Here is a 27,467-nt window from a genome sequence, read left to right on the forward strand (position 1 = left end):
TTATTATTTTTATTGTGTAATCTTCAGCCTACATAATATATTTTACATCCTCCATATATTCGGTTTGCTTTAATCAATAACTTGTTTTTTTTATATCGGAAGTGCGGTATCGAATCGAACTCAGCGGGAGATAAACTAAATGTACTTAAATGTGCAATCCACTATCTGACAGATAGCTGTCCAGGTTAGCAGTGTTGTTTTCATCTCTCGGCAGCGATTACAGGCGGGCGCATAGAGGAAGATAGTCGCCTGTTTTCGTTATATCGCCGGAGAGAGTTTGCCTGAATTAGTTACTTTTTAAACGCTGCTCGCGGTTTCTCTGGGGGGCGGAGTGCCTGCTGCGCCGATTGGGGCGCTCATTTCGAGGAAAAGAGATGGCGTGTTTGTTGGAGGCCCCTCTCCGCATCAGTGTGTTGTCTGTGAGTGTCAATGTTATAGTTTTAAGTAGCAAATTTACCATATGTGCGCTTCAGAAATTGGTGGTTAGGATAATTTCAACAGTTAAGTTAATAAGATCTGAGAAATCGAACTAAGAAGGGTTTCTCTTCTGTTAGCCTGCAAGCTAAGATTAAAGATTTGCAACATGTAGCCCGGTAGCGACGCGCCTACGTCGCTCACGATGAAAATTATTTCTCTGACTTTGCCCGGATGGGCGGGAACGCACTGAACATGTGAAGGTATGCACGCGATTAATGTATCCGTTCTCCCAGTCGGTGCGTTGCGGAAACCAAATCAAACGAACGCGCTAGCTGTCGGTGTCAGTCGGCATGAGTTAGCGGCTAGCTAAAGAGAGAGTCCTGTCAATTCTGTCCATTGAAAGGTCCAAACATGTCTAAACTATGGCACAATTTAAAATAAACTACAGTGGTTCTTTTTATTTTAACCAGTTGATGTCATTTGTTGCTAATTGCATTAGCAAACTTATCGCTTTGCAGCGAGGTAAACGGGGTCTAAGTTGTGTTGGCTGAATATAAACATACGGTTAAGCTTGGGAAGCCAATACAACTAAACGGTTGCACAACTATTAAGGGTTTTTCAATTGCTAAAATAACCAGTGATATTAATCAGGAAATCGAGCCATGAGTTAGTATGACGTTAATATGTAGCAAATGACGATGGCCACCCCGTTGTGTAACTCTGGTAATGTTAACTTTAAATTGGTAACGTTCGTAAAAACGAGTGTACTAGTACTTGCAACAGGTGTCATTAGCATTTATAAAACTGATAGCTACTTCTTGGGTACCATTTAATGCGAAGGGATACCAGTTTGATAAGCACTTCTAATAATAATAATAATAATAATGCATTGGACTTGTGTAGCGCTTTTCTATGAGCAGCTCAAAGCCACTTGGTGGTAAGCTAAGTAGCCACAGCTGCCTGGAGTAGACTGACAGAAGTGAGGCTGCAATTTGTGCCATCGGCCCTCCTGACCACCACTGACATTCACTCGCTCACTACATTCACGCAGGCAATGTAGGTGAAGTGTCTTGCCCAAGGACACAACAACAGTGTACACATGGAATCGAACCGCCAACGGCGATCATAGGATGACCCGCTCAACCACCTGCGCCACCGTCGCCCGCGAAATCCACTGCTGAATTTAGAAGAACTCTTTATTGTCATTTATATCACATCAGTACACACACACAATTTTATTTACACCCTACTACTAATGAGCGGGTGGGGGGGATGGTGCCTTGCTAAAAGGCCCCTCGGCAGTGTATGGTAGCTTATGTTTGATTAGACCAACTTTCCTCTACAGCAGCACTGTTGTTTGTGTTATATGACACTAAATGTTTAAGAAATGTTTTTGTGAATATGCTTAAACACCTTGCTAATAGTTTGTAATGTCAGCTTCATGTGAGCCGGGTTAGGGTTGCTCCTCTGAGGTCACGTGGAAAGGTTTGGTCTGTCATTAATAGAATGTACTTTGCTGTCTCGTAGTTAGAATTCATTTGGAACAGTTTTAAAAGATCCCTCTGTCAGTTTGCTATTACTCTAGCGTTGTAAATCATTTTAGAAGCCTTATTTTCTGTTAAACTAGAAGAGCACCATAAAACATACCTTTAGCAATTTAATTCACCTTGACATTATAATTTCCTTGGCGACGGTAATGATATATCAAATGCAAGTATTTTTAAACATTCCTGTATCCACATGGTCAAAGGGTTCTAAATGGTTCCTGGTATCTTTATACACCAACCATGAAAAGTAAATGCAAATCGAAGTGTATGTTTATTTTTAACTGATTTTTGAATCCATAAATAGGGTTTTAATGTTAAAACCTCAGAAGACATTTTGCATGATAGTGCATATTGAACCCCTTTATTACTGTGATTTTTGGCGAGTGATTTTAATGCATATTTTACAAGGTACTGGTATATATATTTTTTAAATTCTCAATTATAAGTAAATGGGAAAATCAAGATTTTCTTTTGTACCTAGACAGGTATTCAGATCGCTCAGTTAATTTGTTTTTGTCATATTGCCAGAGAGAGCTTGTGTTAAATCTGTCTTAAAAAGCAAAAATCTGTTATCAAATGTATGTCTGTTTCTTTCTGAGTTTGTGATGAGCTAGATAGTCTTAATTATTGATTGCTAATGCATATCTCAGTTACAAATGCATAAGTATATGATGATGTTTAATTACCTGACATTTGTTTTAATTGCATGTCGTCATCCAGGAAGTGACTGCCACGAGTCGCCATTATGTTGACCGACTGTTTGACCCTGACCCTCACAAAGTGTTGCAAGGAGTCATGTAAGTCCAGCAAAACTTAACATGCTTTTGTTGTTGTTTTTAAAATATTATTTCTTTTTTGATAAACACTGTCAGATGGCCCTGTTTGCACATTTTTGGAGCGAAATGGAGCAAATGTGCACACGATGTGCGTGCATATGCGTGCGTGTGTCCCTGTGTCTGCACTCTCTTCACCATCATGGTGACAAGGAAGCTGAGCCGAAAGGCGAAGCTCTCCATTTACCGCTGCTCACGTTGAGAGCAGCAGGTGACGTGGACTCCCCATGCTGCCCCGTGTCTGCGTTCAGCCCGTCCGTGCTTCATGGCATTTTCCCCGCATTAAGTTTCTTTTTGGTGGTAATGTTCCGGCGAAAATTGGCAAAAATGTTTTATTGTGTGGTAAACACTTTGAACAAGACTTCATGGAGCGGGAGATACTGCCGATGCAGCGCCAATCCGTCGGGGTGACGAGGGTTTACTGGTCGATCTCTGTTCCTACCCTCACCTGTGGTCATGAGCTTTGTGTAGTGACCGAAAGAACAGGGCAGCGCGTAAAAGCGGCTTCCTCCATAGGGTGACACTGTGAGACTCCGGAGAGAGTGCGAATGGCTCCCTCAGAGTGCGGAGATCTCCGCTCCTCCTAGGCTGCTGCCCCCGCGACTCGACCCTGCACCGTGTCGTCATGCCGTGTGTGCGTACACTCCGCACATAAATGCTCTCCCTGGCTCCTGCACGAGTCGAAGAAGAAGAGCAATGGGGATGTACCGTATTTTCACGACCATATGACGCACCTGCTGATTCGGCGCTGTCTCATTAACAGCTGATTTTTTGGTATTTTAAACATACAAAGGGTGTGCTGGCTCAAAAGGCGCCGGCATAATAGATGCGCAAAATAAAGCAGAAGCAAAACAGAGTTTGGTACACAGTTATTTTTAATCGTCATTAATCAAACCCGTCAAAGTCCTCATCCTCTGTTTCTGTATTGAACAGCAGCGCTAGATCTCCGTCAAACATGCCGGGTTCCCTTTCTTCATTGTCAGTCACTTTCCGGGCCGTGCGGCGCCTCGAACAACAATGCTAGCAGACACGTTAGCCCAAGCATCTACAATCCATTCACATTCTGTGGCGCTGCGCTGCCTTCCACTCTTAGTGAAACTGTGGTCTCCGTCTGTCGTCCAGCGCTCCCACACCGCTCGCAGTTTAACGTTGCGTGGTTGGAGTTCTTTGTTTAATCCACCGGGGATGATGATGATAGGGTAGTTTGCTAGTTAGCTCGTTAGCTAGCTTCACTTCGGTTCAGACCGTATCGGTGAGATCGGCGCACACGGAGTCGCAGATCGCAGGAGATGAGTTGCTGCAGGTCTTCTTGCTTCCTCCATTGATTCATTAATGCTGGATCCTCTCGACGCTGCTCTATTCCCGTGTTCTGCTGCGGGACCGACAGCCTCGGGTTGGAACTCCGCTTCGTCAGCACGCCATAATACCATGGTGAAGCGCAGCATCGGTAAGTATCACTCCGCGAGGCACCTGACTATAATACTATGTTGAAGGACAGCATCGGTACGCATCACTCCGCGAGGCGCCTGACTGAGTCCGCCTTACAACAAGACATAGGGCGCGCGGACGATAGGGCGTTCGGCACATTTTGAAGATAATTTAAGACTTTTACGTGCGTCTTATGGTTGTGAAAATACGGTAGTTTATTTTTTGTGGTAAAGTTCCGGCGAAAATTTCCCAAAAAAATTATTGTGTGCTAAAAACATCCCTCACGGTTACAGTGGTAGCGCATGCTCGCTATGAACATACTTTTGCTTCCAGGTTTAGAACGTTTCTGACGGACCTGTTTGAGACAGAAATGACACTGTCCTGCAGCATCTGTTTGCTATTTCGGCCAAAAACTGGCACAGATATTTCATATAAGTGCCTAAGAACTGCGTTAACTTGTGGAAAAAGTGTATTTGTCTAGTATTTGTCAGCTTTTAGCCTCCTAATCTCTTTGCATAGCCACTATGCCAAGACAGTAAAGGCTTTCTATTCTATTCTAGTGCTCTTCTTAATTGCCATTATGTTTCCAAATTGGAATTCGTCACGATAATAGCTTTTAAATTTATCTGTTTTCATGAAATTAATTGCATTCAAATTTGTGAATACTTGATGTAAATGTTCCAGATTATTAACTCTCCAATGTTTCTAAGTGATTGAGATGTACATTTGACAACTCTATAGATGTCTTAAGGGGCTTTGACTTGTGTTTTTGCCTGACTTCAGTGACATGAAGAACGCTGTTATTGGAAACAACAAGCAGAAGGCCAATCTGATCGTCCTTGGAGCTGTGCCCAGGTAGGTTGATGTACTTGTCTTTCTGCTTTGTGTCATTCATCGGATCTTTTCTCCCCCAGTTAGGGTGGTGCGTTCCCACTGCGCCAAGAGGACTCGGTTCCTTTGGAAGCAAATTCCTGTATTTATAATTTGTTGAAAGGTCTGCGTTCCCACTGTGATTTCTTCACGGAACGAACTTTCGGAGCAATGTCGTGGCTGAAAAGGGCGCTCGTCGATTGGACAAAGTAGAAGGGGAAGTCCCGCCCTCTCCCATGTTTTTTTTTCGAGTGCTCAGTTACGGCTGCTTTTCATTCACGGAGGGAATCTCATTTAGTTCTGGCCTAAATCATAAATGTTAAACAATGCTTGTCGTTTTTAACAAAGACGAAGTCGCTGGGGATCCGTGAAGTCTCTGGATCAGTTCAGAACAACAGAATGAACTAGAAAGACAATCAGAGATTGCAGACCCTCGCCTCCAATAGACTAGTCGATCTTGTGAGACAGTAAACCGATCAGAGGGATCCGGATCAGAGGGGCCAAACCTGCTCTAGCTTGCTGCTCCGGAATGTACTACAAGACACCTTCTGGACTCTTTTTCCCATCATGCCATTCGTGTCCCTCCCTCTTTTTCCCATCATGCCGTTCGTGTCCCTCTTAAAGTGGCAGTTTACAGCACAGGCACAATTCCAGATGTAAAAATAATTCTAGAATCTGGATCCAGATCCGGATCAATGCCATTCTCGGGGAGGACCGAGCCACGGACAGAACCTTGCTTGTGTAAACATTTCAAGTTGATTGGGCTACTAGTTTTTGAGTTATGCGCTTGGACAGACAAACAAATGGACCCAATTGCAATACCCTCGCCTCCTTTTCGGCGAGGGTAAAAACTATTGCGCTGCTGAACAGCTGATTCTCCGCTCCGCGCTGGACTGTGTTAAAGCGACGTGGCCCTGCGGGGAGAAGTTGCGTCAGTTACCGGTGATAAGTAGCTGATTCTAAACAAAATATTAGAGTATTATAACGCATATTTAGTTAATGAAATCTACACACAGTGGTACATATTTCGCCACTTTTATTTTTTTTGGAGCAGCTTGGAGTGCTTGCTGTACTTCCCCTTCCGGAGACGCACCGCGTAGAGCGTCACTACGTACAGTTGCTTCGCCCTTTGCTCCGCCGAAAGGGACCGAGACCCTCCTTTTCAGGCGGACTTTTTTGATCCTCTCCAGAGTCGTTCCCACTGGCCCAGATGGAGCGGATTATCCGAGGAAAGGAACTCTGGTTAGTTTAAAAGGGAGCAAACGGCGCAGTGTGAACGCACCCTAAGTCTTTCTTCCTGCATTCAATTTCTGGCTTCTAACAATTGTTCAAGCACATTCATTGGTGGAAGATGGTGAGATTTTGATTCAATAGGCAGACATGGAATCAAAAATGACAAAATACCAAAGGAATAAAAATGCATTTAAAGCCTTTAGGTTTAAGAGTTTGCCTCACCTTCTGCCTTCCTCACCAGCTTCTTAAGATCCTCTAATACACATATGTAGGTTAGAGTGTTTTATATTTTGTGCTCCTGAGTTAATGTTGCTGATCTATTGTAATTTATTATTATTTATTGATGTTATTTAATTAAATTTATTTAATTTTTTGTATTTTTTGTTTTTAGAATCAAGTGGGAGTCAGTCAAAATATGTGGATCAACCTGCCCCCCCTTCCTAAAAAGGAAGGTTTTAAGTCCAGTTTTTAAAGCATGAATTGACTGAGGTGCTCTCAATTGTTCGGGGAGGGAATTCCACAGGGTAGGCGCTGCATGGCAGAAGGCCTGGTCGCCCATGGTGGGGAGCCTGGTTTGGGGGGCAGCAAGAAGATTAAAATTCGAGGAACAGAGGCTTCTGGTAGCAGGTCTTGGGAGAGAAGTTCTTTGAGGTTGGGGGGAGGGGGCATTTCCATAGATGCACGGATGTGTGAGGGCAATCTTATATTCAGTCCTGGAGGAAATGTGGAGCCAGTGAAGAGAACGGAGGATGTGGTCGTATTTTCGCACTTTCATAAGTTAGTCATAGTTTATTTTACATTAAATTACATTACATTTAGTTATATTTTCACTGTGTTAAGATTTACGTCTGGCTAATGTGGTCCTCTGAGAAAATGAGTTTGACACCCCTGCTCTAATGTCAACCTGTGTTAGTGTGTGTTTACTGGTTCCAGGTTACTGTACCTGCTTCAGCAGAGCTCATCCAGTCTGGAGTTGAGGACAGAGTGTTCTGTGGTGCTTGGCAGCCTAGCCATGGGCACAGAGAACAACGTCAAGTCCCTGGTGGACTGTCACATCATCCCTGCCCTTCTTCAAGGTCTGGTCACTCGCTCCGTCACGCCTTACTGCAAAGGACAATATTTGGTGATTTCTTTTGAGACTCAGACCAACAGAACCTCGGATATCCCTATCGCCAGCATTAGCATTTATAGTTTTATACAGCACCTCATTAGTGAGTGATTTGCTTATCAGCCTATATGTTGTACATCACTTGATATAGTGTAAATACAGTGAAGTTAAAAATGGCTCGGAAGTTGAACAGATTTTCAGAATTCGAACACACGAGGGGAGCCGAGGCGAACCAAAGACACGCGATCGGAGGCGGAGTCTACCCGAGTAGGTTCAGTTTGAGTAGATCTGCCGTAGCAGAAAGACTGTGCACCTTTTTCGCTTTGTGTGCGTGGTTTTTCGGATTTATGGATTCATGGATCTGAACAAAGGCAGCAGTAAGACGCCTGGCAAAGGAAAGCAGCGAGAACTGTCAAATTGAAGAAGGAAATTATGGGCAAATATGAAAATGGGATCTTGCTGCATAGTGGAGAAATCAATGATCTTGACTTTTCTTAAGAAAACTGTGCTAAAGAAAAGAAGAAGAAAAACAGAACGGCAGTTACCCAGTCATTTTATGGAGGGGGCTCCCTTTCAAAGGAATAACTCTTCCCCCTTAGGAACTGATTAATCTAGGTTCCATTATTTCTTATGGGAAATATAGTTCCAGTTTTTGAACAAGTAGATTTTTGAACAGTATTACTGAACGAATTATGTTCGAGAACCGAGGTTCCACTGTTTTTGTTTTTTGTGTGCTCCTGTTCTCTCTGTCGCTCTATCACTCACTCACTCTCTTTGTTTTTACTCTCCTCCTGTCTTTGTTTCTGCCTCTGCCTCTCTGTCATTGTCTCTGTCTTTCTACTGCTGTCTCTCCTTACTCAACCCAACTGGTTAAGACAGATGACTGCCCACTATGAGTCTTAGGCCATGTACACACGTAGCTTCTTTCTAGTCTTTCCACCTCCATTTAAAAAAATTATAATTGCATGCCGCTAGCAAAACATGAATGACGTCAGGCTCGTTCGTATGGACCGACAAGTAGGCAGAATTGCTCCTAAACGTAGTTTTGGAATATAAAGTCAACATGTAAGCAATAGGCCATATGTTTTGAAGGCATCCGAGCTGTTTCTGAACATAAACACGGGTCGTACACAGTTTACGTCGTGGAGTGACATTTCGAAACCTAAAACTCTGTTTACAGGCGTCCCCACACAGATGCGTAACCGGAGTTTTCAAAAATCTTTACTTTGGCCAGAGTTTACAAAAACCTTAGTTTTTAGTCACATAAATATACGGTTTTGTGTGGATGACAGACCAAACCGTAAAAAAATATCTTGGTTTTTGGAGATACCCGGCTACATGTGTACATGGCCATGGGTTCTGTTCAAGGTTTCTGCCTTTGAAAAGGAAGTTTTTCCTTGCCTCTGTTTATGTTTTGTTTTGATTGAGGACCCTCTTGAAAACGAGATGGTTTCATCTCAAGGGGTTTTATCCTTTCAAATAAATTCAAAGAGCTTGCTCTTGTGAGTCAAGATGGGTTCTGTCTTTCCCTGCTACACCTGTAAAGTGCCTTGAGACAATTTTCTGTTAGGGTCTGGCGCTATCGAAATAAAAATGAATTGAATTGAATTGAACCTTTATCCTATGTGCTCACAGGTTTACTCTGTGCAGACCTGATCTTCATTGAAGCTTGTCTTCGATGTCTCCGTACTGTCTTCATAAGTCCAGTCACCCCTGTGCAGCTGCTATATACTGTAGGTGGTCTTGTACATGTTTGCCTTGTGATATACCAGTACCAGTGTGGTTATCTGATTAGCAAGGACACTCACCAATCTCAATATTCAGGACATTAGTCCTTTATTTTGTCAAAGTAAATTTAAAAGTTTTACATTTACTTGACATTTACATTATTGTGGCATATACAATAAGATATATCTTACAAGTACATCAGATTTAAGAATATATCAGTGTAGTATTCATATGTTCTTCTGTGTGAAAATGCTATTACATAAGAATGAGAAATGTTTAGTTTTTGGCCATTCTATGAGGAACTCTGTGCAGAGGACTAACATTTAAAGTTCCATATATGGAGTTTTTGATCTCATGTTGGCCCCGTTTGTTGTTCAGTGAAGTATACTCAATCTGCCTTCTTAGCATCACATGTTTTTCACAAGGTGTGCACAAATTTAAGATAAATGATTTTAAGACAAATTAAAGACAAGATCATTTTTCAACCAGATACGTATAGTAAAAATAAAGTCATGGTTTGAGCAGTATTTTCTCTTGGTGATGTTTTGGTCAAGTGAGGAAGCCCAGAGAGGATGTATGGGTTGACGTCAAAGCCAAACCGATTAGTTGTGTGAAGCAGCCCCGGATGACGAGTGTAGCACTAATGCAGCAACGCTGTAGAAAGGTTTTAAACAAGAAATTACTGAAGTAAAATAAAGAAAACCTATTGCATAATAAGCGTAAACGATAGTTAATGTAAATCAATATGATGCAACACTATCAGTTAATTTAAATAGTGTATAATTTTAACCATGGCTTCAGTTGACAATATTAACAGGCTGTATGTTATTGTGTTTTTGTGTTTCCAGGACCCCACTGTGATCCCCCATCTAATGTCTTTATTGAGCCGCTCACAGAAAACACAGGAGTACATCACACAGATCTTCTCTCACTGTTGTAAGGTATTTGTTGGTATTCGTTTACACACAAGCCCATTGATGTCTTCACACTTGTAACCAGAAGATGATTCAATGTTGTTTGGTTGTGCATGTCTTCAGACCCCAGAGCACCAGATGGTTCTTTTCAACCATGGTGCCATCCAGAACATCGCCCCCCTGTTTATCTCACCCTATTATAAGGTACGTAGTTGTCAGTTTATTGCCATTGCCAATGAGGGTTCACAGACTAGGAAAGTTTTTCGGTGCAATCGTGCAACATGTATCACAAGGTAATGACTGTTGAGCAGTGTTTCCCAACCTTTTTTGAGCCGCGGCACACTTTTTACATTTACAAAATTGTGTGGCACACCACGAACCAAAATGACACAAAATGACATTCTAACACAGTACACATTATATTAGATGAGCTTTATTATAATGTATAGAGTTAATAATATAGTTTTTTGATGTATTTATACTTAGTGGGAAACCTGGGGCTGTTTTGATGAACACAAAATGGATATCCTGCAGTAATGGCAGAAAGACACACACAAAGCTCTTTCTCATCAGCTCTCAGTCTCTCTGTTTGTAGTTTTTATCACCGTCGAGCTCGAGAAGCTCAGCTCACACAGATATGTGGTTGAAAACGGGAGCAATGTCAAAATAGCTTTGTTGGCTAGAATGGGGAACTCATTGGCAACAGATAACCAGAAACTGTCCAAAGGAAGATCAGCAAAGTTTAGCTTTAAACCACCATCTTGTTTCAGTTCAGTGTAGTGATGGGAATTCCGGCTCTTTTTAAGAGAGCCGGTTCTTTTGGCTCCCAAGTGGCTCCTCAGATTTTTTGTTGACAAAATTAATTTAATACCAAATCATGTGCATTGTGTAAAATTAGCTACTAATGTAAAAACATGCAATATATAAAATGTTTATTAAATGTCTTTATTTAAATCCTCTTTGCACTGCTAGCTACAAAAAACATATTATGTAATATAAAATACAAAACCAAACCAAACACATCTCAAGGTCAAATCTCTGCATGTAAATCTCTAACAACACATCAAGAAAACATAAATTAAAAAGTGCAAAAGATAAAGCAGCTTCAGGTAACAGTTCTACTGTTTTACTGAAGATTGGCATCAAAGAAAACCAAGTGGCTCAGCTTGGAGGGGTTGATCCTTCTGTTATCGTCTGTCCTGTTTTGGAGATTCTCTCTGAGGGGACAGTCTCCGTGCCATTGCGTGTGTGAGACGTGGGTAGACTGAACACCTGGACTCCCACCAGCTCAGTGGGGCCGCACTTCTTTGGATAAGCGGCTCCTCAAGATACGATCTTACTTTATTTTATTTTGCCTTTGTGTCAACCGCGTTAAAATGTGTCCAGATTTTACTACGTTTTCTATCACTCGTTTTTTCCCTTACCCTTTCTAGCGCGTCGTTTGTCTCTGGTCTAAAGTTCTCTCTCTCCCTGCCTCCCTTTCGTTTCGTCCGCTTGCTGTGCTGCATGTGCGTAAACACCCCCCCCCCCTCCCCCTGCTCGTTGTGGACGCGCACACGCCCACACACACCTCTCGACCAATCACGTTAGACTTTAACAGACTTTTTTTTTGGCTCACAATGACGGGAACCAGCTCCTGTCGTTCACTTCAAAGTCTGAAGCGCGATCTACGGGTGGCACACACGCTTTATTACAGCACGGACACCCGACAATGTTAATTAGGTGATATTAGAAAAAATAAAAATAAAAAATAATTTTTTTTGGGGTAATATTGGAAAATTTCTCACGGCACACCGGTTGGGAAACACTGCTGTAGAAGACGGGTATGTTGAGCACTGTTTGCATGTGTGTGTCTGCTGCCCCGTGTGGTGAACGTGAATGTTGGGAGTGGGTGTACCTGTGGGTGTGTATGAGGTTTGAAAGGTGCGCACTCACCTGGGACACGGAGCCAGGGGGTTCAAATGAATGTACCCGTGAACGCATCTTGGATTTCGCCTCTGTATAAACATTTTAGCGCATCGGATAAATACGCAGGACCCAACACACCTCTCGGCTGTTAAAACAGGGAAGGAAGCCGCAACAATGGCAATAATAAAATGCGAGCGACAGTGCTATGCTTGTAGGGTATGCCCTAAAATAGACGAAGTTAAAAAAGAAAAGAAGAATACATAAAGCACCAAAAGAACAGCAGCATCTGGCGTGGATCCATAGATGTGTATCAGCAGCAGTAAAACTAGCACAATCACGCAGTGCAAATAGAACAGTACAAGTTACCGGTTATTAATTGTTCATGAGTCCGATACAGAATTATTAATTGTTCATGAGTCCGATACAGAATTATAAATTTTTCATGAATCCGATATTGAATTGTTAAGTGTTCAAGAGTCTTATAGAGAGAGGAAGAAGCTGTTCTTGTGACGGGAGGTTCTGGTCCGGCTGGACAGTAGCCTCCTGCCTGAGGGGAGAGGGTCAAACAGTCCGTGCCCAGGGTGAGAAGGGTCGGCTGTGATCCGACCTGCATGCCTTCGAGTCCTGAAGACATACAGGTCCAGGAGAGATGTCAGCTTACAACCAATTGCCACGTACAATGCGTTGTCCCTGGTGGTGGCTCCAGTGATGGAGGCGGTGAGGCGGACTCAATGATGGATGTGTAGAACCAGCATCGGGGTCGGCAGCTTGAGTTTCCTCAGTTGCCGCAGGAAAAACATCCCCTGCTGAGCCTTCTTGATGAGGGAGCTGATGGTCGGCTTCCACTTAAGGTCCTGGGTGATGCGGTGCCCAGGAAGAGGAAAGAGTGTATAACCAGTTAAATGATACAACCGTTCAAAAACAAGCTCTGCTGATATTTCTCTTCCTCAATCACTTCTCCAGGTCCAGATGCAGGCGTTAAAGTGTTTCTCTGTCCTGGCCTATGAGAACACTCAAGTCTCAATGGAATTGGTGAATGGTGAGGAATTCTCTCCTCTCCTTTGCTTTCTCTTCCCCTTTCTTTTCCCCATATGTATGTAAATTATTATTTTTTTCTTGCCAGTGTTGGTGAACAGTGAGCTGCTTTCTCAGGTATTTGTCAGAATGATGCAAAGGGATCAGCCCATCGAAATGCAGTTAACGGCAGCCAAATGGTAAGTCACATGGAATCATATTGACTGAGTTGATAACCTGTTTTTATACTTTATACTTAATATTCTTTGATTTTGACCTCCCCTTATTGTGTCCTAGTCTAACGTACATGTGTCGAGCAGGTGCCATTAGAACAGACGATGGCTGCATAGTCTTAAAGGTCAGACATTTCTTCAGCTGTCTTTGTCATTGTTGTGATTATGCTTTAGTCAACTGTTTATAATTTCCTACTGGCTTCTATTTCTCATCTAGACCCTGCCGTGCCTTGTGCGGATGTGCAGTAAAGAACATTTGCTTGAAGAGAGAGTGGAGGGTGCTGAGACGCTGGCCTACTTGATGGAGCCTGATGTAGAGCTGCAGAGGATTGCCAGCACCACTGACCACCTGGTGGCCATGCTAGCCGACTACTTCAAATACCCCAGTTCAGTGTCTGCCATCACTGACATCAAGAGGGTGGGTCAGTGAGCTTGATGGGAACCTTTTCATGTGAGATCAGTCAAGTTAGAACCAAACAGGAATAATGAATTTGAAACCTATGGCACACACTAAAGTTGGAATAGTTTGCCATAAGGCGCTGGAATTCCATGGAAGATCCAACAAACATGCAGCTGCTGTCAGACGTGTGCAGCAAACACATGAGATTACCCATTGCTGTGATGTGAATGGACTTATTAGGGATGATCCGATCTCGTGATCGGAAATCGGGCCCAATAACGAGCTTGCGGACTCTATCGGAATAGGACGTTACCTCCTGATCAGGACTCGGATATATAGTATTTTTCAGACCATAAGCCGCACTTAAAATCCTTACATTTTCTCAAAAATCGCCTGTGCTCCTTATAGCCACGTTATGTATTAATTCTGGTTTTGCTTACTGACCTTGAACTGATTTTATGAGGTACACAGCGCTCAAAAGTCGGTAAAAATGTTTTAGTACGACTTTGGTAAGCTACGAAGCCGCACCACTTGATGGATTGTCGGAGTATTACGGCTACCGTAGTCAGGAGCCCCGCGGAGTGATATGTACCTGTACTGTGCTTTAACAAAATATTATGGTGTGTATAGAAGGACCCCAAAATGGCATCTATTAAGAGACATGATTACAAAGTGGATTTCAAACTCAAGGCTATCAGTCACGCAGTAGAACAGCTGCGAGAGAATTCAACATTAATGAATCAACGGTACGGAAGTGGAGGAAGCAAGAAGATGACCAAGTAATCTTCTGCGACTCCATGCCATCTTGCCGATACTGTCAAAACCCAAGTGAAGCAAACTAATTTGCCGCTTGCCATCATCCCGGGTGGATTAACCAAAGAACTCCAACTCCAACCGTTCAATGTTAATTTGAGAGCTGCGTGGGAGCATTGGATGACATGAAGCGAACACACATTCAACAAGACAGGGAGGCGACGCCGGGTGAGTTTGTGAATAAGTTGAATAAAGTTTGACTTATCTGACTGTTTTGTTTTGCTTAATGCGCCTTATGTGTGAAAATAGATCCGTTCATTGATGTTGCGCGTTATAGCCAGGTGCACTTTATGGTCTGCAAAATACGGTATATGGGTAGTTATTTTCATTACTTATCAGATCTGGAGTTACTGTGGTACAGAGTGAGCCCTCTCTACTCCAACAGAAACGACAGTGCCAACCTGATTGGGACATCCCTGGAAATCTGATATTTCTTCATGTCTGGCGTACTACAGTAGAGTAGTTAGTACTGTGCTGGGACAGTTACTGATCGTCATTAACAGAGTAGTCTGTAGTAAAATGTGCACACGACTTTCAGTTATACATTGGTGATGGGGATGTTTCCAGTTAAGTCGGCTTCATGCACTGCTCTCCGCTGGTACAGGTAGGTGAAGAGTCATGTGTCCCGCTCACAGCAACCACACTACAACTTGGCTGCATCTCATGAAATCACACACCAGTTCACTTTTTGTCCCCTCTGCATTGCAGCTGGACCATGATCTGAAGCACGCACACGAGTTGAGACAAGCTGCTTTCAAACTTTACGCCTCGCTAGGCTCTAATGATGAGGAAATTCGTAAAAAGGTTCCCATTCTTTTTTTTGCATTCATAATTGCTGGCTCATGTTTTCTTCGGGGTCTTGTTCACGAGTGAGGGAGATTGACAGACGGATCGGTGCAGCATCTGCAGTAATGCGGACTCTGCACAGATCTGTCATGCTGAAGAGAGAGCTGAGCCGAAAGGCGAAGCTCCCGATTTACCGGTCGATCTTCATTCCTACCCTCACCTATAGTCACGAGCTTTGGGTAGTGACCGAAAGAACGAGATCGCGGGTACAAGCGGCTGAAATGAGCTTCCTCCGTAGGGTGGCCGGGTTCTCCCTTAGAGATAGGGTGAGAAGCTCAGTCATCCGGGAGGAGCTCGGAGTAGAACCGCTGCTCCTCCGCGTTGAGAGGAGCCAGATGAGGTGGCTCGGGCATCTATTCAGGATGCCTCCTGAACGCCTCCCTGGTGAGGTGTTTAGGGCACGCTGGAGAGACTATGTCTCTCGGCTGGCCTGGGAACGCCTCGGGATCCCCCCGGAAGAGCTAGAGGAAGTGGCCGGGGAGAGGGAAGTCTGGGCTTCCCTGCTTGGGCTGCTGCCCCCGCGACCCGGCCCCGGATAGGCGGAAGAAGATGGATGGATGGATGGATGGATGTTTCCATTCTAACCACCATCTAATCATCCTCCTGTTCTGAAGATCACAGAGACAGAGAACATGATGGACAGGATAGTCAGTGGCCTATCGGAATCCAGCATTAAAGTGCGTTTGGCAGCTGTAAGGTAAGGCTTCTCTTTCTTGATCATCTGCATGAAGAAAAAAATCATTAAAATGCTGCCTTATTCTGTCTAAATGATGATGAAGGCAAATAATGGAATGGATTGAATATCTCCCAGATATAATGCACAGGGTTGGTTCTGGACTTGAATGGTATTGACCATTGATCATTGTTGATTAAGTTTCTTTCTTTTTAAAGCTAAAATAACTTTATAAGGAGTAAAGCACTAAAACATTGTGTTATTTAGTACCAGCACTGAATTCCAAGAACCTTACCTATATCACTTCAAAGAACTACAAACAACTTATTCTGACTGTACTTACTTGATGTCTAACTTGGATTTGTCCAGGTGTCTTCACAGTCTTTCACGGTCGGTGCAGCAGCTGAGGACCAGTTTCCATGACCACGCAGTCTGGAAACCTCTCATGAAGGTCATTGGTGTTGTGGGTCACATCAAAGCACACTTCTGTCCATCTGTGTACTGGAAGAACTTGTGTTTGGTTGTTGCAGCTTCAGGTCTGTGGTTGTGAAGAGAAACAAAGAGTAACGTAGCGTTATTGTTGTTGCATATAGCTGTTGCAGAATGCTCCAGATGAAGTCCTGGTCATGGCCTCATCAACACTCTGCAATCTCCTGCTGGAGTTCTCACCCAGCAAAGAGGTACTCACGCACACACACACACACACACACACACACACACAGCATGACATCCTGAGAGCTTTTGTTTCCGTTATGTGCAGCCCATCCTGGAGTCGGGGGTGATTGAATTACTATGCAGTTTAACTCAGAGTGACAGCCCTGCACTGAGAGTCAATGGAATATGGGCCCTGATGGTAAGAAGAGGACTCTTTCACTTGACATGTATGCCTTTTATGATAATCTAAACCAGGGGTCGGCAACCCATGGCTCTTTAGTGCCCCCGAATGGCTCCCTGGAGCTATTTAAAAAAATTATGAAAATGCAAAAAGTGGTGGGGAGGAATATATTTTTGTTTTAATATGGTTTCTGTAGGAGATCAAACATGACAAGCATTCTTAACATTTTCCAATGCTGTAAACAATTGTATAATAAATATAAAATTTCAACAATTCTGTCAACGAAGTTTTGCATCATAGCCTGTGACACAGGTTTCAGCATTGAGCCATGGTGGTGGTGTAAACAAACTGAGGGGTGTGTCATGGGCAATTGATCCCTGAGGGGAAAAGAGAAAACATAATAATTTAATATTGAGGCAGGCCGGGACTTTTACAGTGCAGACAGATAGAGATGAATTCTGAATCAGGAAATGCTTTTATTTAAAGGCTTACAAATCTTTATAACTGCTCTCTTTTGTAGGGAGTGTCATTATTCGCTATAGTGACTTCAGTCAATGTGCAACAAAAAGGGGTTAAGTGTTTTAACTTGGTGCCCCAATGCATGCTGGGAAACTTCAACCCCGTTCTTCCTCCAACATGCTACAATATTGTAATAGAAGTTAAACTTGTAGAGTTTAACTAAATATCGTACAGCAGAGCAGTCGCGTAGTGCGTCTATCCAGGATCCTACTACTACTCCTACTGTACTTTTGGCTTGTCCCCTGAGGGGTTGCCACCTTCTCAACTTTAGCCTGTCCTTTGCATCGTCCTCCCCAGCACCAACCACTCATGTCCTCCCTTACTACGTCCATGTATCTTCTCCTGGGTCGACCTCTAGCCCTGTTCCCTTGCAGTTCCATCGAAGTCTGGTCTCTCACCTTATCTCCAAAATGTCTAACCTTCACTGTCTTATTGCCTCATTTCTAATCCTATCCATCCTGGTCACTCCCAAGGAGAGACTCGGCATCTTCATCTCCACCACTTCTCTAAATTCTCCTCTACCTGCTCCCTGCTCTCACTGCAGATGTTTTCCTCATTTCTGAAAATAAGTGTTGACTATTGCCATTTTCATCCTTTTGACAAAGTCCACCACCGTCTGTCCTTCTCAGTTCCAATCCTGAATACCAAACTTGCCCATTACTTCTTCCTCTCTATTTCCTTCACCAACATGTCCATTGAGATCTGCTCCAAAATCACTACTATCTCATGGCTCGGGATGCTCTGAACCACTTTATCTAAGTCAGTCCAGAACTACTTCTTCCCCTCTAACTCACATCCTACCTGTGGAGCGTACCCACTAACAATATTCAACATGACCCCCTCAATTTCCAGGTTCAAACTCACCACTCTGACACTTGATTCACTTCTATAACATTCTGCAAAAACTCTTTCTTCAAGATAACCCCTACTCCGTTCCTCTTTCCATTTGCTCCATTATAAAATAACTTGAATCTGCTCCTAAGCTTCTAACCTTGCTTCCTTTCCACATTCTATCCAGGATGTCCAGAGAAAAGAAACATTTAATCATGAATGCTCGTTGTGACAGTGTCTTTGATCACCCTTATTGCAGTCACCTGTTCATTAGTGCCGGGGTTTTTTTGATGAACAAAAGTATTTCTGCTTTTTCACCAAACTGGCAACTTTTCTCATCTTCTCCAGAAGCTAAATAGGCACTGTCTTTCAATGCTTGAGCAGGGGGTGGAGATATATGCTCGGGCAAGTAGGCGGGCCTGTCAGTGTCCTCATGGCAGAGCAGATGGGGACATTGGTGCCCATCCCTAATTCTAGTATTATCAGTACAATGATCATCCATAACTGTCGCTGTCTCTGCAAGAGGCTGCCTTAGTGAGAGTACCGGTACATTATTTCACATGCTGCATGACTGCGTAAATGTACATGATTAAACATTAATTAGCTTCTTACCGGTACTAGTATTAAACTAGCAGTTACTAGCCATAGTGCAGACACTGTCACAACGGTAACTAGTAGGCCACGTGAGGTCTGAGTTGGCAATAAGTACATGCACAGGAATCTTTTGGCCAGTGACTATTAAAACCAGTACTCACTAATGATCGCAAATTACAATAATCGTTGAAACTGACGCCATGACGTTTGGACAATTTATTCCTGTAATTGTAGCAGTTATATGTGAAGCATTGCAGTTCAGTTATCTTTCTTTTGTCGTTAGGGCCTTTATTTTGTTTTGATTTCAGATTGGTTCCTCTTCTGTTGTTTTTTGTATGTTAGATGTAAAATCGGACTTCGTTTCAGACAGTAAATGTTTGGGTGTAATAAAATCTTAACTCCTTATTTTCCCTCTTTAAGGTTTTAAAGTAGTAAGTTTAAATGTGATAAAGCACATCTATTAATCTGTTCCACATTTTCTCAGTAACCGACAGTGCCTTATAATTTGTGTGTGTTAAGAACATGGCATTCCAGGCGGAACAGAGAGTGAAAGGGGAGATTGTTTGCTGTTTGGGTACAGAACAGTTGTTCCGCCTGCTGTCAGACCCTGACACCAATGTGCTGATGAAGACACTCGGTTTGCTGCGAAATCTCCTATCGACACGGCCGGTGAGAAGCACACACAGTGTGATTATTATCCAGTAGTGACATATGAGCACTGCTTTTCTCTTTGTTTTTTGGGCAATGTGTTTGAATAAAAAGTGATAGTGTATTGAACTAAGAAATATTTGTGCAAGGTGGATAAAGCGGCTGTAGACAGGACGATTAAGGTCATCTCCTCTCCAAAAAAATGGATGGATAGGTCATTGTTTCTGTGGGTGTGTATCTCAAACGTATATATAAAAAGCCTCCATTATAAGTAAAGGGAAAAATGCTGATTGCTGATAGAAACACAGAACGCACGAGAGCACCAGGGCGACCGTAGAAGGCGCCTTCCGGAAGTCGAAGTCCGCGCTTGTATCACGCGATCCGATATCATCGATACAAGCTTGATGAGATCGATACTGCAGTTTTTCTTCTGTCATCCAGCAATTTACTCGTATTTCCTCAGAGAAGCAGGACGCAATGGCAGCGCCAGAATTTTTTTTGCTACAGCGGAAAAGGACACTGTCAAATGTAATGTGTGCAATAAAGTGATCCGCCACTGTGGTAACGCAACAAACTTACACAAACACATTAAAGCAGCTCACCCTCAAGCAAGCTCCTAGGTCCCCACGCCAGACCCCCAACACGGAGAGTCCCTGTAGTAGTTGTAGCTGTAAAAGTGCATTTTATTTATTTAATGGAACCTGTATGGTACTCACTCAAAGGTTTATGGCTTCTTATCAAATCTCAAATCAATTCAAATCCAGAAGCTCAGGAACACTCTGAAGTATATGTAGTCTGTTTGCAGGTTTCTTCATAGCGTGGTTTTCTCTTCTTTCTTACCTGCTCTGTATATTCTAATAGATGTGTTGGTTTTCCAGTATTCTAGACCAGCGGTCCCCAACCTTTTTCCTGCCACGGACCGGTTTCATGGCGGCCAATTTTTTCGCGGACCAGGGGGGCGGGGAGTAATTAAATAAAAATATAATCTTACCAATAAAGTTTATATAATGCACTTGCAATAACAATTAAACAATAAACAATTATTACACCAATATCTACTCACCAAGTTGTGCTCTCAAAAATTGCATCTGTCCTTCATGTTCACGTTTTTTTGTTTCATAAATTCCACATTCTTGTCTTTTAATCCACGGTTCTTGGTCTTATTTTCTTCCTCCTCAGTTGAACTTTCCCATTAGCAAAGAAGCTCTCCAAAGATGTTTGTTTTTTAATTTAATCTTTGCTAGTTTACAGCTGTTTTTAGTAACGTTTCACGCATGAAAATTCACAGGTGATTGTTACGTTGGAGTAAAACACCTTTTAGACGCTAATATTCGATACATCGGAAATTGTATACATTAGTTGTTCTTTCTGTGAAGCCCGGTAACAAATGCCTCATGGGCACGGTGGTTGGGGACCACTGATCTAGACGATGCATACTGATAGTCTGCTCTTTACTCTCAATCCTCATGTTGTCAGGACATTGACCAGATCATGAGTTCCCATGGGAAGCAGATCATGCAGGCAGTAACCCTCATTCTAGAAGCAGAGCACAGCATTGAAGTCAAAGAACAGGTGAGCATCCTCTCTGCTTCCCTTTACACAGCAGGCGGACCGTGAGGTGACAGGCTGGCTGCTGGGTCACTCTGTTTCTGTGGTAAAATGGGACTGGAAAATGGAACACCGAATGACACTTTTTTTTTACTGAACCAGAACAGGGTTCGACGTTAGCTTTTTTAGATGAAAACTGCCTGCCTGAAACTATTTGATGGTTGCCCACAAATGTTTTTTCCCCCCGTAATGTATAGACAGACTATGGACTAATGATTGTCAGGATTCAAAAAGGCCTGGATATTTTCTGACCAAGATGAGACAAATGTTCTTTTCCTGTGTGATTCATACGAATATTTAGTCTTTTCTTTTTTCTCCCTGTCTTCAGTTGCCATTGAACACCCCCTGTTTCTTTCTTTCTTCTTTCCTTCTTTCCGTTACGCCAAAATCGAATAATTTACGTTGTTCTGACAAGTTAAAGAAAGTTCTCCTGTATTTAGTTTTGATTTCGTGTCCAAAAGATAAACACAACGTCGAGATGCCTTGGAGCAGCAGTACGACATAAATGCGCTTAGCATCTGCAGAAGGCCTGCGCAGAAGATGTATTTTCGTTCACAAGATGGCAGCGCTCATGTAAGCAACAAAACTCACGTCCGATTAACGTATTTTGTCAAAATACTAGGGGTATTTGTTGCAATTTTTTGGCCGATCACCGATTTTTAAAAAGTCCTACCCTGCCCATACCGATTTTGGCCAATACAGATTTTTTCATTAACTGACAGCATACACCTTAAATGTTCCACTCTTATTTTATTGAAAACAAACAGGTTACACTGCAGACATGTTTTGAGCCTCTCACCAAAAATAACGTGCACAGCAGTATTTGGATTTTGCAAATAAAAGGAAATGACAAAATTCGATGTCGTTAATAAAAGAACTGCCTACAGGACAAACTAACAAAACAACCTAATCCACCAATAAGGTGACCTTAGTTTTAGGTTTTCTTTCTTGTAGTGCAAGAAAATTTGTCAATCTAAAAATAACTTGCAAAAGCTTACAGGGCAAACGCTCCTAAATGTCAAAAATTCTTATAGTTAATAAACGGGTAATAACAACAATTAACATGGCACAGGTCATTTCTGCTTTTTCACCAGACAGGTGAATTCTCAGCCAAGCTAAACAGGTGCTTTCACTACAGTACAGCTCGGGCAAGTAGGCAGACCTTTCAATAATTTCATGGCAGAGCAGGAGACGCGAGTGGCTAAATTTCAGACCTTTGCGGAGGTAGATAAGATCGGTTTCATATGAAGAAATCGGCCGTTCGCGCAACATTAAGGAAATCTGCGCCGATCAATCGGTGCATCCCTACAAATTTGATGAATAATTTGATCAAAGTTGGTCTGCATAAGGATAGTGACATGCCAGCCGTTAATGTCGAACCCTGTCAGAAAAACCAAAACATTGACACTGATGTACAGTCAAACTCTTTTCTTGTTTGTCAGACGCTGTGCATCCTAGCAAACATTGCTGATGGCAACACAGCCAAGGAACTCATCATGACTAATGGCGATATCCTCCAGAAGATCAAATACTACATGGTACTGTCTTTTATATAATGTTTGTGTAGATTACCCTTGATTTGTGGCAGTGGGTTGTACCAACTGAAGACCCACAAAGTTGTGTTTTTATCTAATTCTGATAGGGCTGCAATGATTCATCGATCAAATCGTTATTTGATTAGAAAAAAGCTTCAATTTCAATGTTGTCTCGAGGATTTGTTTAATTAGTGTAGCATATTAAAATCACCCAGAAACTGCTGGTGTGTTCCGCCCGGAACTTAAGTGAAGCTTGTTGTTTCTGCACGGGAGAGGAAGCCGTCCAGTAGGGGTCTGCGTATCGATCTAAATATTGATGGTATCGATAACAAGGTGAGCATTGGTATCAGAATCAGAAGTAGTTTATTGCCATTGTCAATGAGGGTTCACAGACTAGGAATGTTTCTCTGTGAAGTCGTGCTACATGTAACAGTAATGACTAAATACAAAAAACATACAAGTGCAGAACACATCACGAAACGGCAGCATCAGGGGTGGATACACAGATGTGTATCAGCAGCAGTTTAGAAGCTCTTCACGGGTGTAAGAGCATGCAGATGCACAATTAACGTTAAAAAAGAAACACAGAACGCACGAGAGCACCAGGGCGACCTGCGCTCGTCAACTCGTGTTTGTGTGTGTTGTTTAGTGTCGGGGTGTGTGTGTGTGTGTGTGGGCGTGGGTGTGTTGGTTGCCCGATGGTTGACTCGCTGCGCTCGTCAACTCGTGTTTGTGGATGCCTGTGTGTGTGCGCGTGTGTGTTTAGTGTCGGGGTGTGTGTGTGTGCGTGAGTGTTGGTCGTCCTCAACAGCGTGGCAAAGTTGGATGCCGAGGGTTGACGAGCTGTGCTCGTCAACTTGTCGTCTTCTGCGTTGCAAAAGCAATAGCCCCTTACGCCTAGGATAGGCGCTCGGGCGGCGTTGTAGGCCCTCGCCGGCCGACAGGCCGTTGAGCTGACCCGCCGACGCACGCCGCTTTTGTCCTGAGTGCTTCACAAGTGTTTAGATTTGAGCTGCATTAGTAGCTCACAGTTTAGTCAAATCGTTATTTGGATTATATGGCCATCTGCCATCAGGAGGTTTTAAGTTTCAATCCAATATGGCTGCCTTCCTGTGTGTCTGGGGGCGTGGCTATAATAAAAAAATGTTTTGCCCTGACTTGACGCATGTCTGTACCGAATTTCGTGGCTGTCCGACAAAGTTGGCGTTGGACCCCTCCCCATAGGCACAATGCATTGTGATTCTTGTAGGTGGCGCTGGCGCGCCACTTTTTCATGCCCAATTTTGAAACACATAAAATAATTAATTTATCGCCGGTTCTGAGCTTGGTTCAAAATTTGGTGAGTTTTTGAGCATGTTCAGGGGGTCAAATTGCCGTTTAAACAGCAGAACGAAGAAAGAATAAAGAATTTTTGCAAAGACAATATAACCTTTTTTCTGAGTATGCGATTATTACACAAAATACATTTTCGGAATGGTCTCGACGAGGGCTACGTGTCTGTGGGGGCACACAGACACACACAAACACGAGTTGACTCACGATTTGTGTGTTGTTTAGTGTCGGGGTGTGTATGTGTGTGCTGTTGAGTGTCGTGTGTGTGGGCGTGAGTGTGTTGGTCGCCCGATGGTTACAAACACGGTTGGCGAGCTGCGCTCGTCAACTCGTGTTTGTGGGTGTCTATGTGTGCGTGTGTGTTGTTTAGTGTCGGGGTGTGTGTGTGTGCTGTTGAGTGTCGGTGTGTGTGGGCGTGAGTGTGTTGGTCGTTGTGAGTGTGTTGGTCGCCGTCAACAGCATGGAAAAGTGCTCGTCAACTTGTCGTCTTCTGCGTTGCAAAAGCAATAGCCCCTTACACCTAGGATAGGCGCTCGGGCCTAATTAATATAATCGGTTAACGCAATGTATATGCTACCTTCATATAACTTAAATCCCTTTTTTCAAACACATGACTACATGCTAGGGGTAGGGTTATTCATTTTAACTAATTTGAAATACGTATAATAATCATACATTCCACTAACAACGTTATAGTGCATGTTAAAATGCGAAGACAGCTTTTAATTATAAGTTTGAAAATGTTTGATGCATACTAGTTTTATTATTTAATTATTTTTTTAAGTACACTTATGTGTGTAATTTAGAATTATTCAACATATCTGAGATTTGCTGAACGGAAGAAAAAAAATGCATCTACCGGTAATTAATATGTGAGGCATGTCAGGTATTTTACTTATTTTTATTTGCATTGAATGCTCTTGTGAAATTAGAGTTCAATCTTAATCCTAATGAGTGCAGTTCAAAATAAATGTTATTTTAAGCATTAACATGTGTTTATTTGTTTTATACCACATAAGAATATTCTGAAACACTAATGTATTTTTATCCGATTACTCTGACTATTTAATCAATTACTGTACTTAAATAATTGGTAGCTGCCGCTCTAAATTCTGACCATTTGGCTTGTAAATTTTTTGTTCCTCACTTGCATTTTGTTCGGCTGCTGTTCCCACAGGGGCATTCCAATGTGAAGCTGCAGCTCGCTACCACCTTCTGCATCTCAAACCTGATCTGGAATGAAGACGATGGTAAGGGGCACAGTGTACAGCCAAAGGCAGCAAGAAGTAAATAATAGAGGTGGAAGAGGGGTACGAGGAACGTTTTGTCATTTTTGATGAACAGTCATAGTGACGAAAATGCAGCCTCATGGGTAGTACAGGTAGTGCGGTTTGCAGTTTCTCCCGTGTGCCGGTCCCGAGTCCGAAGAAATGCAGAAGGTTGTGCCAGGACTGGCATCCGGCGTAAAATTTAAACCCAAAAATTTAAGTTTTCTTCACTGTAGCCTCTAAGGCTAACTGGCCATCTGCCTGGGAGCTTGGATTTAAACGTGTCTACATACTCTTCTAGAGGTGATACACTTGAATTTTCCACATACCAAACGCCTTGCATTGGCTGACTGCAGGGCTTGTATTTTGATAGGAATGTGATTGTTGGTAGATGAATTAATAATTTCCTCACTTGTGTCATCATGACATCAGGTTCTCAGGAGCGTCAGGACAAGCTGCGGGAGATGGGATTTGTGGACATCCTGCACAAACTCAGCCAGGTCTCTAATCCCAACCTCAGTGACAGGTGGGCCTGAAAAGTCAATCATAGCACATGACTTTATCATCAGACAGATATTAAATTGCTGAACAGGATGTTTTTTTTGTCTGTCAGGGCAAAGACAGCGATGCAGCAGTACCTAGCGTGACTACAGATGAGAGCGATCCCACTCCGCCAACCTGACTAACTGGGAGGCCAACCACTTCTTTGATTCCTGTTTTGTTCGATCTGGAGGCTTGTATTGTTGCACAAAGACTTTTTTGGGGGCCTGTGGCTATCCTCATGTCGCTTCAAACTCCCCACCCAATACTACCAGGCTCAACGATTTTACACTCAAAATTCACCTCGGACAGAAGGTCGTTTTGGGGAAATCAATGATTTTGGAGTTCCCTCTTTGTTTTTTCAACAATGACAAGTGCTTTGGTTTTTTCTTAATGGGTCCAGCCTGATGGCAGAACTAATTGATCCTGCTTATGTTACGGTCTCAGTTAGGTGGATTAAGAGAATACAGGACTGTTTGAAAGCAAAGCTTCCTGGTTGTATTTTTTTAAATTGTAACTACGGTAAGATTAACATTAATGTCTCCTTTAAGACATCTCGAGCAAGTACACATTTGTGAAAAACAGACTGCCTATTTTTGAAATTTTGGGCGTTTTCTTATTTTGTGGATACATACCTCATAAATATATATATAGATTTGAACATAAAATATATTTTTGGATTTTTAATATGCCCTTATATGTTTTAATTTCCCTTCATTCTGTGTGAACCTTCTAAGTTGGCACAGTAGTGTGAATTCACTGCAGTCTAATTCAATCTTCTATCGGATGTCTGCAGAAGAGAATAAGGAATCTTTTTTTCCACTTTTGTGTTTATGCTTGCACTGGAGCCCGTCACTCCTGCCTTGATTAATGAAAACATTCTTGGCAAATCCATATGGCGTCACTCATATCCATCCATATGAGCCCATTGGAAAATGTAGTTTCAGCGTGCTTACACTACCTTGCCCACATGGAGTACAGAGAACACCAAGGGTGAAAGGATGCATGTATTCTCACCCATCTATCTAACAACACATTAGTGTCTGTTGCTGCAGTCCCTCCATCCGAGTGAACCCTCCTGGGTTTCTGCCCTTTCTTTTAGATGGGGGGCGGGGCAAAGATTTAATAAATAAAGATATATTTGAAACTGGCCACAGGAAATTAATTGTGCTAAAATCATTCAGTCACTCATTGTCCCAACCGCTTAATCCATCATCGGGTCACGGGCCAAGCTGGAGCCAATCCCGGAAGTCGATGGGCGAGAGGCAGGGGACACCCTGGACAAGCCGCCAGTTCGTCGCAGGGCAACACAGAGACATACAACCGGCCACACACACACCTATGGGCAATTTAGTGTAACCAATCTACCTGAGCTGCATGTTTTTGGTGGTGGGAGGAAGCCGGAGAACTCGGAGAGAACCCACACAGACACAGGGAGAACATGCAAACTCCTCACAGAATGGTCACAAGTCGGAGACGAACCTGCGACCATCTCGCTGTGAAGCAACAGCGCTTACCACTGCGCCACCGAGCTGCCCGTGCAATAATCAGCAGGCGCAAATACATTGTTTATCTTCTCTGCCATTTATCTTCTTCTCCTGCCAGGATATTTCTTGAGTATTGTTCCCTGACATTTCAAACTTCACTGAAACGCTGATGGAATGAATGTTTCCAGTGAAAATATATGCAGATCTGAGGAAGGATTTCGTCTGTGTTGTGTCTTTTTTTTCCCTCCCCCGTGGTACAGAATAGTTGTGATGATGTTTGACCTCAGTGTGGATTAAAGCGGATG

At 42.9% G+C, this 27,467-nt stretch overlaps 1 protein-coding gene across 1 annotated transcript; it reads left to right on the forward strand.

Annotated features, from left to right (window-relative positions):
- The first annotated feature begins 374 nt into the window (after positions 1–374).
- On the forward strand, positions 375–27,467 carry armc8 (armadillo repeat containing 8). The gene is made up of 22 exons (XM_068746750.1): positions 375–419; positions 2,685–2,761; positions 5,009–5,080; positions 7,262–7,404; positions 9,072–9,169; positions 10,013–10,105; positions 10,202–10,282; positions 12,950–13,025; positions 13,110–13,200; positions 13,298–13,358; positions 13,451–13,651; positions 15,155–15,250; positions 15,907–15,989; positions 16,335–16,416; positions 16,559–16,645; positions 16,726–16,818; positions 19,264–19,413; positions 20,869–20,964; positions 22,443–22,538; positions 25,045–25,117; positions 25,568–25,661; positions 25,749–27,467. The coding sequence occupies exons 1-22, from the start codon at positions 375–377 to the stop codon at positions 25,780–25,782; spliced, it is 2,022 nt and encodes a 673-aa protein (XP_068602851.1). The 3' UTR covers positions 25,783–27,467.

Source organism: Brachionichthys hirsutus, chromosome 12 (assembly GCF_040956055.1).
Source record: "Brachionichthys hirsutus isolate HB-005 chromosome 12, CSIRO-AGI_Bhir_v1, whole genome shotgun sequence".
NCBI classification, from domain to species: Eukaryota; Metazoa; Chordata; class Actinopteri; order Lophiiformes; family Brachionichthyidae; genus Brachionichthys; species Brachionichthys hirsutus.